The 22,173-nt window shown below is 61.0% G+C and overlaps 3 protein-coding genes across 3 annotated transcripts; 2 read left to right on the forward strand and 1 right to left on the reverse strand.

Moving 5' to 3' along the window:
• Positions 1-3,864: 3,864 nt before the first annotated feature.
• On the forward strand, positions 3,865-8,089 carry LOC147528588 (scavenger receptor cysteine-rich type 1 protein M130-like). Its single transcript, XM_086613591.1, is given in 13 exon segments — positions 3,865-3,916; positions 3,997-4,314; positions 4,402-4,719; positions 4,792-5,094; positions 5,173-5,487; positions 5,576-5,884; positions 5,962-6,270; positions 6,367-6,753; positions 6,837-6,974; positions 7,098-7,193; positions 7,434-7,517; positions 7,660-7,800; positions 7,974-8,089. Coding segments are annotated over 13 exon segments (2,886 nt in total).
• Positions 8,090-11,834: 3,745 nt separating this feature from the next.
• Positions 11,835-16,105, forward strand: LOC147528589 (scavenger receptor cysteine-rich type 1 protein M130-like). The gene is made up of 12 exons (XM_086613592.1): positions 11,835-11,886; positions 11,967-12,287; positions 12,375-12,692; positions 12,785-13,087; positions 13,163-13,478; positions 13,561-14,261; positions 14,359-14,745; positions 14,828-14,977; positions 15,115-15,210; positions 15,452-15,535; positions 15,677-15,817; positions 15,990-16,105. The coding sequence occupies exons 1-12, from the start codon at positions 11,835-11,837 to the stop codon at positions 16,103-16,105; spliced, it is 2,985 nt and encodes a 994-aa protein (XP_086469718.1).
• Positions 16,106-16,596: 491 nt separating this feature from the next.
• On the reverse strand, positions 16,597-22,150 carry LOC104376440 (NACHT, LRR and PYD domains-containing protein 12). Its single transcript, XM_086613377.1, has 7 exons — positions 21,868-22,150; positions 19,514-21,215; positions 18,816-18,944; positions 17,696-17,866; positions 17,265-17,435; positions 16,989-17,162; positions 16,597-16,828 (listed from the first exon to the last, which is right to left on the reverse strand). The coding sequence occupies exons 1-7, from the start codon at positions 22,148-22,150 to the stop codon at positions 16,597-16,599; spliced, it is 2,862 nt and encodes a 953-aa protein (XP_086469503.1).
• Positions 22,151-22,173: the final 23 nt, after the last annotated feature.

A 22,173-nucleotide genomic window follows, 5' to 3' on the forward strand; every position in this document is an offset into this window, starting at 1 on the left:
ACATCCTAATGACAAACTAAAGTTCGCCTTTACTGTACCTGCAGTTAACAACACTGAACCTGCAAAGAGATATCAATGGAAGGTCCTACCTCAGGGCATGAAGAACAGCCCGACTATCTGTCAATGGTACGTTGCTCCAGCTTTGTCCGGAATCTGTAAGCAGTTCCCTGAAGCATACTGCTACCATTACATGGATGATATCCTGGTAGCAGCATCCACCCAGGACGAGCTGCTGAAGATACAGCCTCGGCTGCTCGCTGCTCTGCATTCTTATGGATTGCAAGTGGCTCCGGAGAAAGTTCAACAGCATCCTCCTTGGAGATATTTAGGAGTCAAAATTTTGGACCAAACTATACAACACCAAGAGGTGCAATTCTCGAGTTCTATTAAGACCTTGAATGACGCTCAGAAACTGTTGGGCATCATCAATTTGTTACGTCCCTATCTAGGGCTAACCACGGCGCAACTTGCGCCGCTCTTTAATATTTTAAAGGGGGACCCTGAGTTGAATTCACCTCGAAAATTGACTCCTGAAGCGTGACGGGCACTAGAGGAGGTTCAACAGGCCATTTCTGCTCGTCAGGTTTACCGAATAGATCCCTCCATTGATATTACCGTTTTTATTACCACTCCAGATTCTCATCCAACAGGTATCATTGGCCAATGGAACAAACAGTGGTCTGACCCCTTGCATATTCTGGAATGGGTCTTTTTGCCGCACCAACCAAAAAAGACAGCATCTATGTTATTTGAATTAATTGCTTGTCTGATAATCAAATGCCGTCAGCGCTGTCTACAATTGATGGCAGCAGATCCTGCAATAATTGTTCTGCCAGTACAGCAGGAATACTTTGAGTGGAGCCTTACTAACAGTGCTCCTCTCCAAAGTGCGCTGGAAAATTTCTCAGGACAAATTGCATACCATCTGCCTAGCCATAAATTGCTGCAATTGGCAAGATCAACAAGCTTTACCTTGCGGCCAAAAAATAGCCGAGTGCCAGTACAAGGACCCACCGTCTTCACTGATGGGTCTGGGAAAACTGGGAAAGCTATTGTTACCTGGAAGGAGGAATCTGAGTGGCAGGTGCTGGAAGGCCATGAGTCAGGCTCAGCCCAGTTGGTTGAACTAAGGGCTGTTGCCGTGGCCTTTCGACGGTTCTCGCAGGTACCTTTGAATTTGGTCACCGATTCCGCTTATGTGGCAGATATAACACAACGCTTAGATTGTTCACTTCTGAAAGAAGTGAATAATGTGGCTCTGTTTTCTCTATTAAAAACCTTATGGTGTGCAATTCAAGATCGAGTTCACCCATATTACATCCTACATATCCATAGTCATACTAATTTGCCAGGCTTTATAACGGAAGGCAACGCCAGGGCTGACATGCTAGCTAACCCTGCATGGGTAGCACCTCAGCCCGATAAAATCGCACAAGCCAAGGCATCGCATAATTTCTTCCATCAAAGTGCACATACCCTGCAGAAACAGTTCCACTTAACGCCCACTGAGGCTCAGGACATTGTCAGTGCTTGCGCTGACTGCCACGGACTTGTGGCACCTCTGCCATCGGGGGTAAACCCCAGAGGCCTAAAGGCCCTGCAGCTTTGGCAGACGGATGTAACGCATGTTCCTGAATTTGGCAGGTTTAAGTATGTGCATGTGTCTATTGACACTTTCTCCTCAGCTATGTGGGCAACTGCTCATACTGGGGAGAAAAGTCGTGATACCATTGCCCATTGGAAACTCGCTTTTGCGGTCTTGGGCGTGCCTTTTTCTATAAAAACCGATAATGGCCCGGCCTACGTCTCACAGAAGACACGGCAGTTTTTACACCTGTGGGGTGTAAATCATACTTTGGGTATTCCGCATTCTCCTACTGGTCAAGCCATTGTTGAATGTGCTCATGGCACTTTGAAGCGTGTTTTAGAAAAACAAAAAGGGGGAATGCATGGAGAAACCCCACAGAGTCGCCTAGAAAAAGTGTTATACACAATTAACCATCTTACGGTGCCATCAAATTCAAATAATCCCATTATTTTGAATCACTTTCTTTCGTTGCAGTCTTCAGGCGAGACGCACCTGCCCCGAGCGAAAGTCTGGATACGGGACCTACTCACTAAGACGTGGGAAGGCCCATATGAGCTTATTGCTTGGGGTCGTGGGTATGCTTGCGTTTCCACAGATACTGGGATACGATGGCTGCCCGCAAGATGTGTCCGCCCTGACCTGCAACATCAGAAACAGAACAGGCAACGTCTGAACGATGGCCGGAACGGAGATCATCCATCAAATGACCCTTCTAATGGAAATAATGACATCGGCCATCAACCTGTTCCTTCGACGAGCAGAGACTAAATTTCAAGTCTCCGTCGGAGTCAGAATTAATAACTGAATGTACAACTGGTTTGCTAGATGTATCTCCCATGGTATTGCTGAAAAATCTCCCTGCTTGATTTAAATTAATCTTAAAACAAAAAGGGGGAATTGTGGAGAAATCTTTTGGCTGCTGCAGCATCCTGTGAAGGTTCTTTCCCTATGCAGGCTAACTAAGAAACACCTGTGGCTCGTTACACTGGGAAAGTTGCCTTGAAACAGGTGCTGTAGCATTCAGCCAATCACTCTGGGAGATGGATGGTCAAGTGACCAATAGCCTTGACCCATCTAGTAAACCATGTGACTCCTGACTATTTAAGGCAGGGTGTTTGTTCCTAAGGGCGAGGCATTTCCTCCTGAGCCTTGGAGGAGCGTGGGCCTTCCTTAGAGTAGAGCCTGAAGCCTTTGCATTAGAGCATTGGTCTGCTTGGAGCCGCCTGAAGCCTTCCAGCTGCGACAAGTTTTGCCACATCCGCAGCCTTTGAATGCGAACCCGCCTGCCATGTCACCTCCTCCTCACCCGCTCTGTGTCCCACCACCCTGGCCACCGGCACCACTCAGAGGCCATGGAGTTCGCCACGTGGCGCGGCTGTGTGTGGCTTGAGCCCGTCCTTGTCCTCGCACGCATCTGAGACCTCTAGGGAGCCCCTGCTCTCTTCTGCCTCCTGTGTCCATCGGGTTTTGCTGGTGCTGGTCCCAGCTCAGCTGGATGAGTCTCCACAGTGCCAAGATGGCTCCATGCCCTCCTGAGCGATGTCACCATGGGCAGATGCTGGTGTGAGAAAGCGCAGCGTTATTGGTAGCGCTGCAGGTGGCCAGGGAGCTGCGTGCGGTCGATGCTGGTGCCGGGTCCCTGCCTGGGGGTAAACCGCCTCCTTCCTGCCCACGCTGTCGGGCGAGTGCAGGGACACACCTGCAGGCAGCGCGGGTGGCACCACGATGTGCTGTCAACCTCTGCAAGGAGCTGGGAATGTGCAGCCTGCAAACCCTGTGGTGAGCCAGGGACTGCTTTCCCCTCAGTTCCCCCTGGGGTCTCCAGGCACCCCAGTGATGGGAACACCGAAAAGACGGCTCCTGGCAAGGTGGGGTCTTTTGGGGGTGCCAAGGGCAGCCCTGTGGAGGCTTTGAGGTGAATCCTGTCGCCATTGGGACTGGGCTTTTGCCAGACTCTGGCAGCAGGGTCAGCCACACCAGGGGACATGGGTGGGAAGGGCTCATGCACCCCATGCCAGTGGCAGGTGCCCTAAGGGGGGGCTGGCTCCCCCTGGGGACGTCCGGGTGCTGACCCAGTGTGACGAGGTGTGTGACGCCAGAAGCGGAGCCAAGCCTCATATTTGGTCACGGAGCAGGTTATTGGAGGCCGGGGCCCCAGCAGCCGGGAGATAACCCGCCTGATAACGGCTCAAAAGGAGCTGCCGCCTCCATTGGCTCCTGGCTGCGGTGCTGCCTCTATATCACCCGCCCCGTGCCAGGGGGTCCAGGGCAGCAGGATGGTGCCTGTTGGGGTGCTGGTGGTGCTCCTCTGCGTGCAGCTCTGCAGGGGTGAGCGCCAGGGTGGGGGCAGCCGTAGGGCAGGGACTCCCTCCAGTCCAGGGCCGGGCTCAGCACCCTCCTTGCCGCAGGCACCGGGGAGCTGCGTCTGGTGGATGGCGGTGACCGCTGCGCCGGCCGGGTGGAGGTGAAGCACGAGGGCGAGTGGGGCTCCGTCTGCATCTATGACTTCTACTGGGATGCCCATTGGGCCACGTTGGTGTGCCGGCAGCTGGGCTGTGGCCAGGTGGCCAAGGCGTCCCCCTACGCCCTGTTTGGGCAGGGCACTGGCCGGATCTGGCTTCAGCCCTTCTGCCGGGGCAGCGAAGTGACGCTGCAGGACTGTCCCCACTTGGGCTGGGGACAGCACTTCTGTGACCACAAGAGTGACGTGGGAGTGATCTGCGCAGGTGAGATGGGGAGGCCGTGCCGGGACACGCGCTGTGTGCTACAGCATCCCTGGGCAGGGCTGAGGCTGTGCCGGTGTCCCGGTGCAGAGGCAGTGGAGCTGAGGCTGGTGGCTGGAGCGAGTCCCTGTGCTGGGAGGGTGGAGGCAAAGCTGCAGGGCCGCTGGGGCGTGGTGGCAGACATCAACTGGGATATGGAGGACGCCGAGGTGGTTTGCCAGCAGCTCGGCTGCGGCTCGGCCGCCGGCGCCTACCCTGCCAGCACCCACTTCGGCAAAGGCGACGGCCCCCTCAACCTGGTTCTGATCGACTGCCGTGGGGATGAGGCTGCCCTCTGGGAGTGCGAGATCCGTGGCTGGGGACCCTACAATGGCAGTCATGACTTTGACACCGCCGTTGTCTGCCAAGGTAGGAGGTGGGACCGGCCACGACTGTGGGATGTGTGTCCCTCACCAGTGACCCCCACGCCTCTCCTGGCAGGATTTGCCCGGCTGGTTGGTGGCGACAGTGCCTGCACCGGGCGGCTGGAGGTGCGGCGGGGCCAAGTGTGGGCCAGCATCTGTGAGGAGCACATGGACATCAAGGCCGCCCAGGTGGTGTGCCGGGAGCTGGGCTGCGGCGTGGCGCTGGCTGTCTCTGGCAGCAGCCAATTTGAGGCCGGAACGGGGCTGTTCTGGGAGGAAGGGTTCGAGTGCACCGGCACTGAGTCCCTTCTCTCCGCCTGCGCCCGGTGGCTACCCCAGGGCCAAGGCTGCACCGGCCACTCCAGTGTCATCTGCTCCTGTAAGTGCTGGGGATGCCGGGGGGTGTTGGGGTTCCCTGCACCATCATCCCCCCTCCAACACCGTTTCTCTGCCGCAGCCTACATGGGTTTCCGGCTGGCAGACAACAGCTCAGGCTGCGCCGGGCGGGTGGAGGCAGAGGTGGGGGGCACGTGGGGGTCCCTGTGCGCCACCGGCTGGGACCTGCCAGATGCCCATGTCCTCTGCCACCACCTGGGCTGCGGCCATACCGCCACCGTGCTTCCAGGAGGCTCCTTTGGCGGGGGCAACGGGCCACTGTGGCGGGACGCCTTCAGCTGCAGTGGGAGCGAGCGGCACCCGGGCGAGTGCCCCACGGCGGTGCTGGGGGAGCCCGCCTGCCCCGCTGGCCACACTGCCTCTGTCAACTGCTCAGGTCCGTATGTCATCTGCCAGGAAAAGCCTTCAGGGGCTTTTGGGACAGCCCCAAAACATGGAGCGGAGGTCACAGGGCCGTTTTACAGGTGTCACTGTGTCCGTGCGGCTGGTGGAGGGGGAGAGCCGGTGCGACGGGCGGCTGGAGGTCACCACAAGTCCTGGGACCTGGGCCCGTGTGGCAGCGGGGTCATGGGATGCCCGGTCTGCCGTCGTGGCATGCCGGCAGCTGGGCTGCGGTGTGCCGGAGAAGGTCTACACCATGCCAGGCTCAGGCAGCACGAGGCTGCAGAGGCTGCGGTGTGCCGGCTCTGAGGAGAACGCGGCTCAGTGCAATGTCTCGGGGACAGTGGCTGTGCCGAGTGGCAGCCCCGAGGAGGTGGCCGTTGTCTGCTCAGGTGAGTGTTTGGGGAAGGGCCGGGGGATGCCGGCTCCCCAAGTGGCCGCCCCAACCTTTGTCCCATCTCTCCCGCAGGCAGCCGTCAGGTGAGGCTGGTGGGCGGACCCTGGCACTGTGCTGGGCAGGTGGAGGTCTATGTCAACGGCACCTGGGCCACCGTTTGCCAGGACAGCTGGGACCTTCCGGATGCCGCCGTCGTCTGCCGCCAGCTGGGCTGCGGAATGGCGCTGGAGGCACCCGGCTTGGCTCGCTTCAGTGCTGGCATGGGGCTGCTGTGGCCACATGCCGGCGGCTGTGCTGGGACAGAGGCATCTCTCTGGGACTGCCCAGCCTTGGTGCAGCACGGCTGTCAGAGCGGCCTCAGGGCTGGCGCTGTCTGCTCAGGTCAGTGCCATGCGACCCTGATTCGTGTCCGGGGGCACTGTCCTCATGGAGTTCCTTGCCCGGCTGTGCCGTAACCCCTCTTGCATCCTCTTGCAGAGCAGCTCTCCCTGCGGCTGGTAGGCAGCAGCAGCCGCTGCAGCGGGCACCTGGAGGTGCTCTACAACGGCACCTGGGGCCGTGTGTGTGCCAATGGCACCAGCCCCGCCACGGCCACCGCTGTCTGCTGGCAGTTGGGCTGTGGGGCTGGGGGAAGCCTGGTGGCTGCCACCGCCTGACATCCGTTACCTGCCTGGCTGGCCTGGGTGGGCTGTGAGGAGGGGACCTGCTCGCTCTGGCGGTGCCCCTCGGCACCCTGGCGCCTGCAGGCCTGCAGCCCCGGTGGGGACGCCCATGTCACTTGTGAAGACGACAGTGACGGCGGCACGAGTGGAACGCGCAGCCCGTCCCCGGGCAGCTGCAGCACGGACGGTGCCACGTGCACAGGTAGTTCTGCCCGTGCCGGCAGCCCCCCCATGCCAGGCTGGTTGGGGTCCCCATCCTCACGCCGCCTCATGCTGTTGCCGCAGGTGTCCCCAGCAGCACCGCGGCAGCAGTGGGGACCATGGCAGTGCCCATGGTCCTGTGCGTGGTCCTGGGGACACTGCTGTGTCTGGCTGTGGGCACCCTGACCATCCAGGTGTGCCGCACTCGGGCTCGCTGCCGAGGTGGGTGCCATGGAAGAGCCAGTTTGGGGGTCCTGGGGCTCCCCGACTGCAGGCAGACAGAAGGTGACCCCGGTGCCTCTCCTGGTCCCCATGGCAACCAGTGGGTGCTGCCCATCGTTTCAGGCCCTGGCAGAGCCGCAGACGCCCTCTCGGACACCGTCTATGAGGAGCTGGACTACACCCTGGCACCAGAGTACCAGGAGGTGCCCAGTCGCTCAGGTCGGTGCAGCCCCTCTGTGCCTGGTGGTTGTCTCTGAAGATGGGAGGGGCTCTGCCCCACGGCCCTACTGTGGCAGTGGATGCAGGAGCCCTGGTCTGGGCCCGGTGCTGTGGCACTGGCTCATCGCCATGGCATGGGGGTGTCTCCCAGTCCCACCACGGTCCCACTCTGTGGCCGGTGGCTGTACTGCCACGGTGCCAGCTCCAGGCACCCCCAGCACCCCATCCTCCCCCTGCCAGGCTCCCCGTCAGAAGGGTCGTGGACGAATCTGCCGTGTTATATCAGTGACGGCGTGGAGGAGGGTGATCCCAAGGCAGCCCCAGGTAGGGAGATGGGAGCAGGAACCTGGTGGGGAGCCCTGGGGAGAGGGGACAGGGCCCGGCACTGAGGCTGGGGAGCCAAGGGGATGTGGCCCCACCTCGCCCAGGCGAGCCCAGCTCCTGTTCACTCCCGTGCCTGTCCTAGACTCCCCTGCTCTGCCAGAGGACGGGCCCCCAGACGGCTATGACAATGCTGCAGCCGTGCCGGAAGATTCCCCCACTCCTGGCACTGGAGACATCTCTGAGGGGATAGCACAGACTATCCGGGGCCGTGTCCCACCCTCAGGTAAGAGGGTCTGCAGCAACCCTGTCCTCTGCAGAGCCACCTCCAGGGGGTGGCTGTGGTGGTGGCAGGGAGGAGGCAGCAAATCCACGGAGGCTGCGGCGAGACCCAGCCTGGGTCTGGCAGGAGGGACACGAGGCAGCCCCCTGACGCACCAGCCTCTACTGTCCCTTGAGGTGGGAGCTGCTGCCCGCCAAGTCCCCCAGGAGCCACGAGGGACCCCCCGGCACAGACCCCAGGGAACACAGACTATGACGATGTCGGCAGCAGCACCTCGGGGACGTCGCCGTGAGGACGCCCGGGCCACACCGCGGGAGTCCCTGGGGACACGCGTGCAGGGTGGCGGGGCTGTGTCCCCAGAAAGGGGTGGCCGTGTCCCCAGAAAGGGGTGGCCCTGGCCCCAGAGGTCACCTCTCCTGGCCCGGGACTGTGGCACAGCAGCAAAACAGCCCCCCGTGTCCCTCCTGTGAGCAGCGCTGCAGGGATTTCTTTTTACTTTCACTGTGAATTTCTCTTTTCTTTCTATTAAACCCCCAAACCGTCTGGAGACCGACTTGCAGGGCTGGCAGCTGGCTCCCGGGTCCATCCCTCGGGTACGTGGGGCAGGAGCGGGACCTGCAGACGCAGCCCTGGGCATGGCAAGATGGGGGGAGGCTGAGGGAAGAGCACGGGGCGATTCCTGGGACTGGCCCCATGGCCTTTATTTGGCATCAGCAAACACCCAACCCACTATTTCCACCGACAGGTGGGGGGAATGGGAAAGGGAAGGACCTGGACCGGCTCTGCCCTGACCTCCTGCAGGTGCAGGCAGGACCTCCGGCCCTGTGTCCACAGCAGCACTGAGAACTGGGCTAGAAAGGGCTGTGGTTGTCGCGGGGACCGCTCCTAAATGTGGAGAACTCTCCTGAAGGAGGGGAGCACCTTCCTATGATGGGGTTACAGTGTTGGTGGGAAAGGGAAGAGCAACTGATGTCCCCTACCTGGACTTGTCCAAAGCAGTTGATACTGTCCCGCAAGACATCCTTGTCTCTAAACTGGAGAGGCATAGATTTGATGGATGAAGCATTCGGTGGATAAGGAATTGGCTGGATGGTCGCACTCAAAGAGTTGTGGTCAATGGCTTGATCGCAAACTTAAGGCCAGTGACAAGTGGTGTTCCTCAGGGGTCAGTATTGGGGCCGGTGCTATTCAACATGTTTGTTTTTGACATGAACAGCAGGTTCGAGTGCACCCTCAGCAAGTTTGCTGATGACACCAAGCTGTGTGGTGCGGTGGACACGCTGGAGGGAAGGAATGCCATCCAGAGGGACCTTGACAGGCTGGAGAGGTGGGCCTGTGAGAACCTCGTGATGGTCAACAAGGCCAAATGCAAGGACCTGCATGTGGGTTGGGGCAATCTCAAGCACAAGTAGAGGCTGGGTGGAGAATGGATTGAGAGCAGCCCTGAGGAGGCCTTGGGGGTGTTGGGTGATGAGAAGCTCAACAGGAGCTGGCAATGTGCGCCTGCAGTCCAGAAAGCCAACTATATCCTGGGCTGCATCAAAAGAAGCGTGGCCAGCAGGTTGCGGGAGGGGATTCTGCCCCTCTGCTCTGCTCTCGTGAGAACCCCCTCTGCAGTACTTTGGTGTCCCCAACATCAGAAGGACATGGAGCTGTTGGAGTGTGTCCAGAGGAGGCCACAAAGATGATTCGAGGGCTGGAGCAACTCTGCGATCTAGACAGGCTGAGAGAGTTGGGGTTGTTCAGCCTGGAGAAGAGAAGGCTCCAGGGAGACCTTCTAGCAGCCTTCCAGTACCTAAAGGGGCTACAAGAAAGTTGCAGAGGGACTTTTGAAAAGGGCATGGAGTGACAGGACAAGGGGCAATGGCTTTAAACTGAAAGAGGGAGATTTAAATTAGAGATAAGGAAGAAATTTTTTTACAATGAGGGTGGTGAGGCACTGGACCACGTTGCCCAGAGAAGCTGTGGCTGCCCCATCCCTGGAAGTGTTCAAGGTCAGGCTGGATGAGGATTTGACCAACGTGGTGTAGCGGAAGGTTCCCCTGCCCATGGCAGGGGGTTGGAACCAGATGATCTTGAAGGTCCCTTCCAGCCCAAACCGTTCTGTGACTCCATGATTCCTGGCCCCGGCGGCGGAAGGGCAGGTGGGCCGTGGCCTCTGCCTCCGTCGCGGAAGTCGGGCAGCGCCCGGTGCCGTCGGGCAGCGGCCCGGTGCCCTCCCGCAGCACCTCCTTGTGCGCGCCGCCCGCCCGCGGCCGCTCCACCCGCTCCGCCATCGGCCCCGCGCGCCGCCTCGGCCGCCTCCGGCGCCGCTGGGCTCTTTGCGGAACGACGCGTCCGCGCGGCGGCGCCCCCTGGCGGGGGCAGTGCGCGCTGCCGGGGCGGTGGCTCTGGGCAGCGGGCGGGGCCGGGACCGGCCCCGGCGGCGGCGGAGGGTGCGGTTGTGTTCCTGCCCTGCGCCGAGCCGCTCCTGAGGAGGGAAGGGAGGCGTTCGGAATAAAAACGTAGCGTTCTGCTCGGCCCCATCCCTGGAAAGGCACCGGGATGGGTCGGGGGGCTCCTGGTATCACCGAGCCCCGTGGTGAGGGTCATGTCATGCCCCGCGCTCATAAAGCCATGTCATCCCTCCTGTGCCGGCCCTGGCGGGGTCTCCATCCCCCCTTGGGTCTTCATCTCCAGCGTCTCCATGGGGCTGTGTGCTAGCAGCAGGGAGAGGCAGGCCCTGGCAGGTTCCTGCTGGGACATGCCGGGTGACATCAATGTTGGGACAGTCCCCAGGAGCCATCCCAGCATGGTGCGAGGACGATGGAGGTGGCAGGTCAGGGCCCCCCACGGAGGTTGGCAGCACGTGGCGGAGCTGCCCACACAGTGCAAGGCCACCAACGACCACCACCGCATGTAGTCAACGAGGCCGCCTGCGTTTCCTGGCTGTCGCCACACCGGCCTTCCACGGGTCGTGGGGCCCTACCAGCGCCATCACTGGCACTTTTGGCGGTTTTGCCACATCTGCAGCCTTTGAACACAAACCCGCCTGCCGTGTCACCTCCTCCTCGCCTGCTCCATGTCTCACAGCCCCCGCCAGGCCCTGGCCACCGGCACCGCTCAGAGCTGACAGAGTTCACCATGTGGCGCGGCCATGGAAGGCTCGGGCCTGTCTTCGTCCTCACACACATCCAAGAACTCGAGGGAGCTCCTGCTCTCTTCCACTTCCTGTGCCCATCGGGTTTTGCTGGTGCGGGTCCCAGCTCAGCTGGACGAGTGCCCCCAGTGCCGAGTTGGCTCCGTGCCCTCCTGAGCAGCATCACCGTAAACAGACGCTGGTGTGCAAAAGCGCAGCGTTATTGGTAGCGCTGCAGGTGTCCGGGGAGCCGCATGCGGTCGATGCTGGTGCCGGGTCCCTGCCTGGAGGTAAACCGCCTCCTTCCTGCCCGCACTGCCGGGTGAGCGCGAGGACACACCTGCAGGCAGCGCGGGTGGCACCACCATGTGCTGTTGGCCTCCCCGAGGGGCCAGGGATGTGCAGCCTGCAAACCCTGTGGTGAGCCGCGGGCTGCTTTCCCCTCAGTGCCCCCCCCGGGGTCTCCAGGCACCCTGGTGAGAGGAGCACCGCAAGGAAAGGTGCCGGCGTGGCAGTGTCTTTGGGCTTTGCCCTCTGCCGGTGCTGAGGGCGGCCCTGTGCAGACTTTAGGGTGAATCCTGTCGCCATTGAGACTGGGCTTTTGCCGGACTCCAGCAGCAGGGTCAGCCCCACCAGGAGACATGGGTGGGAAGGGCCCATGCACCCCCTGCCCTAAAGGGGAGCTGGTTCCCCCGGGCGACGTCTGGGTGCCGACCCAGCGTGACGAGGTGTGTGACGCCAGAAGCGGAGCCGAGCCTCATATTTGGTCACGGAGCAGGTTATTGGAGGCCGGGGCCCCAGCAGCCGGGAGATAACCCGCCTGATAACGGCTCAAAAGGAGCTGCCGCCTCCATTGGCTCCTGGCTGCGGTGCTGCCTCTATATCACCCGCCCCGTGCCGGGGGGTCCAGGGCGGCAGGATGGTGCCTGTTGGGGTGCTGGTGGTGCTCCTCTGTGTGCAGCTCTGCAGGGGTGAGCGCCAGGGTGGGGGCAGCCATAGGGCAGGGACCCCCTCCAGCCCTGGGCCGGGCTCAGCACCCTCCTTGCCGCAGGCACCGGGGAGCTGCGTCTGGTGGACGGCGGTGACCGCTGCGCCGGCCGGGTGGAGGTGAAGCACGAGGGCGAGTGGGGCTCCGTCTGTGTCTATGATTATGAATGGAATGCCCATTGGGCCAAGGTGGTGTGCCGGCAGCTGGGCTGTGGCCCGGTGGCCAAGGCATCCTCCTATGCCCTGTTCGGGCAGGGCACTGGCCGGATCTGGCTTCAGCCCTTCTTCTGCCGGGGCAGTGAGGCGATGCTGCAGGACTGTCCCCACTTGGGCTGGGGACAGCACTTCTGTGACCACAAGTGGGACGTGGGAGTGATCTGTGCAGGTGAGATGGGGAGGCCGTGCTGGGACGCGTGCCGTGTGCCGCGGCATCCCTGGGCAGGGCTGAGGCTGTGCCGGTGCTCTGGTGCAGAGGCGTTGGAACTGAGGCTGGCGGCCGGTGTGGGTCCCTGTGCTGGAAGGGTGGAAGTGAAGCTGCAGGGCCGCTGGGGCGTGGTGGCGGACATCAACTGGGACATGGAGGATGCCGAGGTGGTTTGCCAGCAGCTGGGCTGCGGCTCTGCCTCCAGCGCTTACCCTACCAGCACCCGCTTCGGCAAAGGGGACGGCCCTGTCAACCTGGTTCTGATCGACTGCCGTGGGGATGAGGCTGCCCTCTGGGAGTGTGAGATCCGCGGCTGGGGACCGTACAATGGCTTTCATGAGTATGATACTGGTGTTGTCTGCCAAGGTAGGAGCCAGGCAGTGTGAGGATGCACCAGAACTGGCCATGACTGTGGGATGTGTATCCCTCACCAGTGACCCTCACGCCTGTCCTTCCAGGGTTTGCCCGGCTGGTCGGTGGCGACAGTGCCTGTGCCGGGTGGCTGGAAGTGCGGCGAGGCCGTGCGTGGGTCAGCGTCTGCGAGGAGCACGTGGACATCAAGGCCGCCCAGGTGGTGTGCCGGGAGCTGGGCTGCGGTGCGGCGCTCGCTGTCCCTGGCAGCAGCCGTTTTGAGGCGGGAATGGGGCTGTTCTGGGAGGAAGGGTTCGAGTGCACCGGCACTGAGCCCCTTCTCTCCGCCTGCACCCGACGGCCGCCCCAGGGCCAGGGCTGCGCTGGCCACGCCAGTGTCATCTGCTCCCGTAAGTGCTGGGGATGCCGGGGGGTGTCGGGGTTCTCCGCACCGTCGGTCTTCCGACACCGTTTCTCTGCCGCAGCCTACACGGGTTTCCGGCTGGCGGACAACAGCTCAGGCTGCGCCGGGCGGGTGGAGGCAGAGGTGGGGGGCATGTGGGGGTCCCTGTGCGCCACCGGCTGGGACCTGCACGACGCCCATGTCTTCTGCCATCACCTGGGCTGCGGCCATGCCGCCACCGTGCTCCCCGGAGGCTCCTTTGGCAGGGGAGATGGGCCACTGCGGCGGGACGCTTTCAGCTGCAGTGGGAGTGAGCGGCACCCGGGCGAGTGCCCCATAGTGGTGCTGGGGCAGCCTGCCTGCCCCCCTGGCCACGCTGCCGCTGTCAACTGCTCAGGTCCATATGGCATCTGCCAGGAAAAGCCTTCAGGGGCTTTTGGGACAGCTCCTGAATAGGGAGCGGAGGATACAGTGTCATTTTGCAGGCGTCATCGAGCCCGTGCGGCTGGTGGAGGGGGAGAGCCGGTGCGACGGGCGGCTGGAGGTCACCACAAGCCCTGGGACCTGGGCCCGTGTGGCAGCGGGGTCATGGGATGCCTGGAGTGCTGTCCTGGTGTGCCGGCAGCTGGGCTGCGGTGTGCCGGAGAAGGTCTACGCCGTGCCAGGCTCAGGCAGCACGAGGCTGCAGAGGCTGCGGTGTGCCGACTCTGAGGAAAATGTAGCCCAGTGCAACGTCTCGGGGATGGTGGCCGTGCCGAGCGGCAGCCCCGAGGACGTGGCCATCGTCTGCTCGGGTGAGTCTTTTGGGAAGGGCTGGGGGGTGCCGGCACCCCGAGCGATCACCCCAGCCCGGTCCCATCTGTGCCCCACAGGCAGCCGTCGGGTGAGGCTGGCGGGTGGCCCTGGGCACTGTGCTGGGCGGGTGGAGGTCTATGTCAACGGCACCTGGGCCACCGTCTGCCAGGAAAGCTGGGACCTCCTGGATGCTGCCGTCGTCTGCCACCAGCTGGGCTGCGGAACGGCGCTGGAGGCACCCGGCTCGGCTCGCTTTGGTGCTGGCACGGAGCTACTGTGGCCGCATGCCAGTGGCTGCGCCGGGACCGAGGCATCTCTTTGGGACTGCCCGTCCTTGGTGCGGCACGGCTGCCAGCATGGCGGTGGGGCCGGCGCTGTCTGCTCAGGTCAGTGCCGTGCACCCCCAGATCGGGGACTGGGGCACGGTCCCCAGTGGGGTTCCTGATCCAGCTGTGCCATGACCCTCCTTGCACCCCCTTGCAGAGCAGCTCTCCCTGCGGCTGGTGGGCGGCAGCAGCCGCTGCAGCGGGCACCTGGAGGTGCTCTACAACGGCACCTGGGGCCGCGTGTGTGCCAATGGCACCAGCTCTGCCACGGCCACCGCTGTCTGCTGGCAGTTGGGCTGCGGGGCTGGAGGAAGCCTGGCGGCGGCCCCTACACGATACCCATCACTTGCCTGGCTGGCCTGGGTGGGCTGTGAGGAGGGGTCCCGCTCCCTCTGGCGGTGCCCCTCGGCACCCTGGCGCCTGCAGGCCTGCAGCCCCGGTGGGGACGCCCATGTCACTTGTGATGAGGACAGTGATGGCGGCATGAGCGGGATGCCCAGCCCGTCCCTGGGGAGCCGCTGCCCGGATGGTGCCACGTGCACAGGTAGCTCTGCCCGTGCCAGCAGCCCCCCGTACCAGGCTGGTTGGGGTCCTTGTCCTCACGCTGCCCGGTGCTGTCCCTGCAGGTGTCCCCAGCAGCACCGTGGTGGCAGCGGCAGTAGTGGTGCGGACTGTGCCGGTGCCCACGATCCTGTGCGTGGTCCTGGGGTCGCTGCTGTGTCTGGCCGTAGTCACGCTGGTCGTGCAAGCGTGCCGCACCCGGGCTCAACACCGAGGTGGGTGCCGGTGGGTGGGTGCCAGGGCAGAGCCAGTTTGGGGGTCCTGGGGCTCGTGCACTGCAGGGCAGGCAGCGGGTGACCCCGGTGCCTCTCTGGTGCCCACGGCCCCCGGTGAGCGCTGTCCGTCGTTTCAGGACCTGGCAGAGCTGTGGACGTCGTCTCGGACGCCGTCTATGAGGAGCTGGACTACACCCTGGCACCAGAGTACCAGGAGATGCCCAGTCGCTCTGGTCAGTGCAGCCCCCCCGTGCCCGGTGACTGTACCCGAAGATTGGGGGCACTCTGCCCCACAGCCCCACTGCGGCACCGGAAGCGGGAGCCCTGGTCAGGGCCCAGTGGTGTGGCACTGGCTCATCCCCATGACGTGGGGGTGTCTCCCGGTCCCATTGCGGCCCTGCTCTGTGGCCGGTGGCCGTGCTGCCTGCGGTGGCGGCCCCAGGCACCCCCAGAACCCTGTCCTCCCCCTGCCAGGCTCCCCGTCAGAAGGATCAGGGACGAAGCTGCCATATTATATCGGGGATGGCATGGAGGAGGGTGATCCCAAGGCAGGCCCAGGTGGGGAGACGGGGGCAGGAACCTGGTGGGGAGACCTTGGGAGAGGGGACAGGGCCCGGCACTGGGGCTGGGGAGACAGGGGGACATGGCCCCCCTCACGCAGGCAAGCCCAGCTCCTGTTCACTCCCATGCCTGTCCTAGACTCCCTTGCCCTGCCAGTAGATGGGCCCCTGGACGGCTATGACGATGCCGTGGCCATGCCGGAAGAGTCCCCCACTGCCGGCGCTGGAGACATCTCTGAGGGGGTGGCACTGAGTATCCGTGCCTGTGTCTCACCCTCAGGTAAGAGGGGTCACAGCCACCCTGTCCCCTGCAGAGCCACCTCTGGGGGCTGGCTGTGGTGGTGGCAGGGAGGAGGCAGCAAATCCACGGGGGCTGCGGCGAGACCCAGCCTGGGTCTGGTAGGAGGGACCCAAAGCAGCCCCTGAGGCACCAGCCTCTGCTGTCCCTTGAGGTGGGAGCTGCCCCTCGCCAAGTCCCCCAGGAGCCACGAGGGACCCCCTGGCACAGCACCCGGGGAACACAGACTACGACGATGTCACCAGCAGCACCTCGGGGACGTCGCCGTGAGGACGCCCGTGCCACACTGTGTGAGTCCCTGGGGACACGCGTGCAGGGTGGCGGGGCTGTGTCCCCAGGAAGAGGTGGCCCTGGCCGCAGAGGTCACCTCTCCCTGCCCGGGACCATGGCATAGCAGCAAAACAGCCCCCGGTGTCCCTCCTGTGAGCAGCGCTGCAGGGATTTCTTTTTAATTTCACTGTAAATTTCTCTTTTCTTTCTATTAAAACTCCAAACAGTCTGGAGACTGATTTACAGGGTTGGCACCTGGCTCCCAGGTCCTTCAGCCATCCCTTGGGCATGTGGGGCAGCAGCTGGACCCACAGACGCAGTCCCGGGCATGGCAGGATGGGGGAGGCTTGGGGAGAGCATTGGGGAGTAGTCCTGGGACTGGCCCCATGGCCTTTATTTGGCATCGGCAAACACCCACCCCACTGTTCCCACTGACGGCAGGTGCAGGCAGGATCCCTGGCCCTGTGCCTGCAGCAGCACCGAGAACTGGGCTAGAAACAGCTCTGGTTGTTGCAGGAACCTCTCCTAAAGGAGGGGAGCACCTTCCTGCCCCTCGGCCGCCCCACACCCAACAGGACCCCGCGGTGGAAGGGCAGCCGGGCCATGGCCTCTGCCTCTGGTTGGTCCTGCTCGAGGAGGTGCCCGATCTCCAGGTGGGGCTTCAGTGCCTGCAGGGCCACCAGCTCCTGCAGCGCTGCCTCATTTAGCCTGGATTTGCTCAGGCTTTAAATCAGGGAAGAAAAGGAGAAGAGCTGTTAAAAGCCACACCTTGCTTTCCTCGCTGCTGGGATGCTGGTATCCCCCATCCCATCTCACAGCATCCAACCCTGCGGAGCCGGTACAGGGATGTGGGGATGGAAGGAAGCTGTGGCAGGCACCTTACCCTAGGGCCCGCAGTGGACAGGCGGGATGCTGAAGCTGCTGGCAAAGCTGTAGGACACCGTCGGCTCCCAGTTCGTTGTCGTTCAGGTCCAAGCAGGTGAGGCAGGGCCTCTCGGCCAGCCAAGTGGCCAGGGCTCGGCAGCAGGCACCGGTCAGCCGGCAGCTCCCCAGCCTGCAGGACCAAGGCAAACAGGGACTTGGGATTTGGCTGGCTGGTTGGTGAGCTGCTCCAGGTGGGGACGAGGGAACGCCGGCCACCGCCGTGGCCTCTTAGCGCAGTGTTTGCAGTTGGCAGTTGCGATGCTGGAGCCCCTGGCACAGCAGCTGCACACCGGCATCGCGCAGCCCCTTGCTGAAGGACAAATCCAGCTCCTGCAGGCGTGGGCTGGTGCCCAGCATGGTGGCGAGGTCCTCACAGCAGGCGCTGGTGAGGCGGGAATACCGAAGCCTGCTGGAGACCCGGGGGAAAGACCCTCAGAGCCAGCCCAAGGGCCCCCTGGTGCCACCCCACCACAGTGATGGTCCCCACCCCGGTGTCACTGCTTTTGAGATCCTCACCTTGGGAGAGTGGGACAGAGGGGCAATGCCAACGTGGAGGGACTTTTTTGGGGTACCTCTCCAGCCCTCCACTCTGCCCTGTGGGTTTGGCTGCCTGAGAGATGCCCACGGGGTGCTGGGGGAACACGCGGGTGTGCCGGGGCCACTCACCGCAGGACGCGCACGCGGCAGTCGGGCTGCCGCATCCCCTCGCAGAGCAGGCGCACGCCGCTGTCGCCCAGCGTGCCGTCACCCAGCTCCAGCCGGGTCAGGCTGGGGTGTTCAGCCACCAGCACTGCCAGCTCCGCGCAGCAGCTCTCTGACAGCCGGCACCACTGCAGCCTGTGGGGAGAGCCGCAGAGAACTGACCTGCTTGTCACACCTGCCTCGGCTGCCCATGCCCCCCACCACCCGGCCAATCAGCATGGAGGGACCGCACCCACCCCAGCCATGTGCTGGTGGTTTCCATAGAATCATAGAATCATAGAATCATAGAATCGTTAGGGCTGGAAGGGACCTTCAAAGGCCATCTAGTCCAACCCCCCTGCAAGGAACAGGGATATCTCCAACTAGATCAGGTTGCTCAGGGCCTCATCCAACCGGGCCTTGAACGTCTCCAGGGATGGAGCATCCACCACCTCTCTGGGCAACCTGTTCCAGTGTTCTACAAGTCTCATGGTAAAAAATTTTTTCCTAATATCCAACCTGAATCTACCTCCCTCTATTTTAAAACCATTACCCCTTGTCCTATCACAACTGGCCCTCCTGAACAGCCTCTCCCCATCTTTCTTGTAGGCCCCCTTGAGGTACTGGAAGACTGCTATAAGGTCACCCCGGAGCCTCCTCTTCTCCAGGCTGAACAGCCCCAACTCTTTCAGCCTGTCCTCATAGGAAAGGCGCTCCAGCCCTCTTATCATCCTCGTGGCCCTCCTCTGGACCCTCTCCAACTGGTCCATGTCCTTCTTATGTTGGGGACTCCAGAACTGGACGCAATACTCCAAGTGAGGTCTCACGAGGGCAGAGTAGAGGGGGAGAATCACCTCCCTCGACCTGCTGGCCACGCTCCTCTTGATACAGCCCAGGACACGGTTGGCCTTCTGGGCTGCAAGAGCACATTGCCGGCTCATATTGAGCTTCTCTTCTTTCTCCATCTACTCCTCTCCGGTTCAGGTTCCCCATCCTGCACCCCGGAGCCAGCCGCAGTGGCCGGGCTCCAGCCGCACACCTGCCCGGTGCAGGCAGCAGCACCGTGGCTGCGGTTTCTGCTCAGCGCCGAGGCTCAGTCTCTTACCGGAGCACCTGCAGGTCGCTGCCTGGGTGTTGCAGCGCCCGGCAGAGCGGGCGGATGGGGGAGTGCAGCTTCTCCTGCTGCAGCTCAGCAAGGGGATGGGGACGTCCTCCAGCTCCCGAGGCACCGGAGCTGCAAGGAGACAGAGCAGCGGGGAGCATGGGCAGCCCTCACCTGCACCAGGAACACCCAGCTTCCATGCTGGCACACAAAGCCCCTCAAGCAGAGCTTGCCACCAGCTCCTGGAAGGTCTCCTTGCGTGGGACCTCCATGGCTTTGGAGATGCAAAGATTCAGGAGCGTTACTGCTGGAGCCATCCTGCTCTCAAGCAAAGCTCCAGGTGCGCTTAAAATTTCGGCACCAGGCATCCCCTCTTTGCACCCAAAAAGGGGGATATGAAGCCACACCAACACCCAGGCGCAGGTGGGCCTGTTCAGATTGCAGAAATTGAGCTGTGATGCTCCATTTCCATCAATCCCACCACATGCAGTGGATGGAAGAGCCCATGTGATCCTTTTTCTGCCACAAATTCTCCCCAAGAGTAAGTAAAATTCTCCACTGAGGAACTGAGCCACAGTGAGAGGGCAAGCTGGTGTTTGGGTGGAAGGAGCTGAAATGCTTTTAAAAGCATACCTTGGGGTGGAGAAGGAGAAATCTTTGCAATTTGGGGTGGCTAGAGCAGAGAGAGGGGCAGTACTTACCAGGGCAACGATGTGGCCTGCTCTCCCCTGGGATTCTGCTGGTTGAAGGAGCAACCCCGGAGGGTGACGCAACTCAGTCCGTTCCACTGCCTGATGCAGAAGGAAAGAGCCATTTGGTCGTACAGGGTCAACTTGATGTCCTGCAAGTCTATGTCGGTGAAACGACCCAACACATTTTGCACAAAGCTTTTCTCATTCATCTCAAACAAAAAGTGGAAAGTGTCCATGTCTGTAACCTTCAGCACTTGGCCGGGATGGGAGATGCCTCTCTGCCTCCTCTGAAGCCACCTCAGCATATGTTCCCTGGCTCGTGGTGAAATTCTGCACCCGATGATTTTGTCCGTGTGCTCTATCGATTTCTGGCTTACCAGACCAAACAGGAACCGCACTGTTAAGTTCAAATCCTTCCTGGACTCGCTGTAGCTTTGTAAAAACATACTTACATCCTTCACAAGAGCCCCTGAGTTGCCGACAATTTCCTCATTGTCCTCCAGGACATAAAACATTGCCGTAAAAAACTCCTGGAGATGCAGGTGGGTGAAGCTGTAGACGTTCCCATGGTCTGTGTCTTTCCTTGAGATCTTCTCGTTGAGGAAGAGAGGGAGAAGGTCTGGCTGGTCCAAGCTGCAGCCCTTGATTTCCTTCTCCTCAAAGAGGATCTTGTGCTTCCAGATGCCATCAGCAGCCAACGAGCAAATCTTGCGCAGGAGCTGCTGGAGATACCGTGGGTTGTCCCTGCCTCTGCACTTCATTAACCAGGAGAGGTAAAACAGGCTCATCCATGCGGTGGCTTTAGAGCACTCAACGAGGATTTTCTTCTTGTAAAGCTCTTGTTCAAGGATGATGCAGACAGTCCAGCTCATGATGGGGATGACACACAAGCTGTAGAGGATCTTGTTACCTCTGGCAAACCTGAAGGCCATGTCGGCTTTATTGTCATTCTCAAAATACCTGTGGAAATATTCTTCCCTCATGGCTGCTGAAAAGCCCAGTATTTCCGCATAATACTCACCCTCCAGGCACTGTCCCAGACTCTGAAGAGCTGTTGGTCTCGTCGTGATGAGCAAGGATGACTCAGGGAGAACAGTCTTCTTCAACAAGCTCATCAGGGTGGTTTCCAGTGGTTTCACTTTCTCGGGGTCAGAACTCAGCTCATCTTCAGGCTGAACCAAGGAAAATCCCAGGGCCTTGAAGCCATCAAAAATGAACAGGATCTTCTTCTGGTCATCCAGGATCTTCCCAGCTGGTGTTTGCCTGTGAGGGCAGCACATTGAAATGAGGTCTGCCACACTCATTTCCTTGGTAAAGGCAATGTCTTTACAGTCTATGCAGAAGACGTAGTCAAACTGTGAGTAGAAGGTCCCTTCCACCCACTCCACCATCACCTTCCTGACTGTCATCGTCTTCCCCATCCCTGGGGCCCCCACCAGCACCACGACCTGTGATGTTTGCCTGTCTTCATTGGATTTAAACAGCGCCTGTGTGGTGATGGTGATGGTGGCTGGTCCATTGCTGGCGTCAGCACATCCAAAGCTGGCGCCCACAGCTTCATCCTCGTCTCCGCATGTGCTCCCAGACTTCCTGGTGATGGTCAGGTCGGTGTAGCGGCTGCTGACAGACAGGTTCTCCCTGAAATAGGAGTTTTCTTCTTTGTACCGGAGGAACTGCTGGACCACGTGCTCTCTGTATTTTCGCTTGTACTCTGTGCCAGCGAGAAGCAGAGTCAGTCCCAAGCACAGCCAGATTCCTGAGGAGCTCCTAACCAGCCCAATCATTCTCCTGACACACCAACGAGACACTTGCCTCAACGCTCAGGGCTTTCCTAAGTCTGGCAGAGCCAATAAAGACATTGTCTGAGAATTTAGGGCCTCTGGTCAGCTGGGGGAGTCCTTCTCCTCTTCTGGGTCTCCCCCCATCATCCTGATCCATCAACCCCTGTTTTAACCACGCTGTAATCCTCATCCACCCTGGGAGCAAATGCAATTTCCTGGGGCCACCTGCAGCTTCCATCCTCCTCTGCTCATGCTCCTCAGGCCAAAGGCACCATCCCTAGGCTCCCGAGAAGGCCAAATGTGAGCTATGCAGAGAGGTCCTTGGTTCCCATCCTAGGAGGAAAGGATGTGCCCAGCTGCCTGCCAGGCAGTGCTGACTGCTGAAGACTCTCTCCAGGAGAAGAGGGAGCTTGACAGCAAGTGGGGACAGCAAGAGAAGAGGTCACTACAGTCCCCACACTAACAGGATCACAGCGGGACATTTTTGTGTTTCCAGGCTGCTCTTACAAACTTGTACCAGTCTCCACGATCACTCAAGGGAAAACGAGACAAAGAAAAGCAAAATGTATGCTGGCTCCCTACCTCTCACCTTCTCATCCAGGAGTTTCTCCGCGAGGTCTCTCTGGTTCATCTCTTCAAACAACCCAATCGCTATGTCCATTGCGGCGTCTTCGCTGTAGTTTTCTCCCATGCAGCTGACAAGCGCCCAAGGGTGGGTGACTTCTGTCAGCGAATCCTTGGGGATATTCCATCCTCCTTCCACGTGAACCTCCAATAACTTTGTCTTAAACTCCTGAAAGTCTTTAAGTGTGAGGCCTTGCAGCGCTTGGAAGAGGACGGCTAATGCACACTCCTCCCCTGCCATCACGGGACGTCACCGGAAAATAC

This window comes from Tauraco erythrolophus, chromosome 6 (assembly GCF_009769465.1).
Source record: "Tauraco erythrolophus isolate bTauEry1 chromosome 6, bTauEry1.pri, whole genome shotgun sequence".
Lineage (NCBI taxonomy): Eukaryota > Metazoa > Chordata > Aves > Musophagiformes > Musophagidae > Tauraco > Tauraco erythrolophus.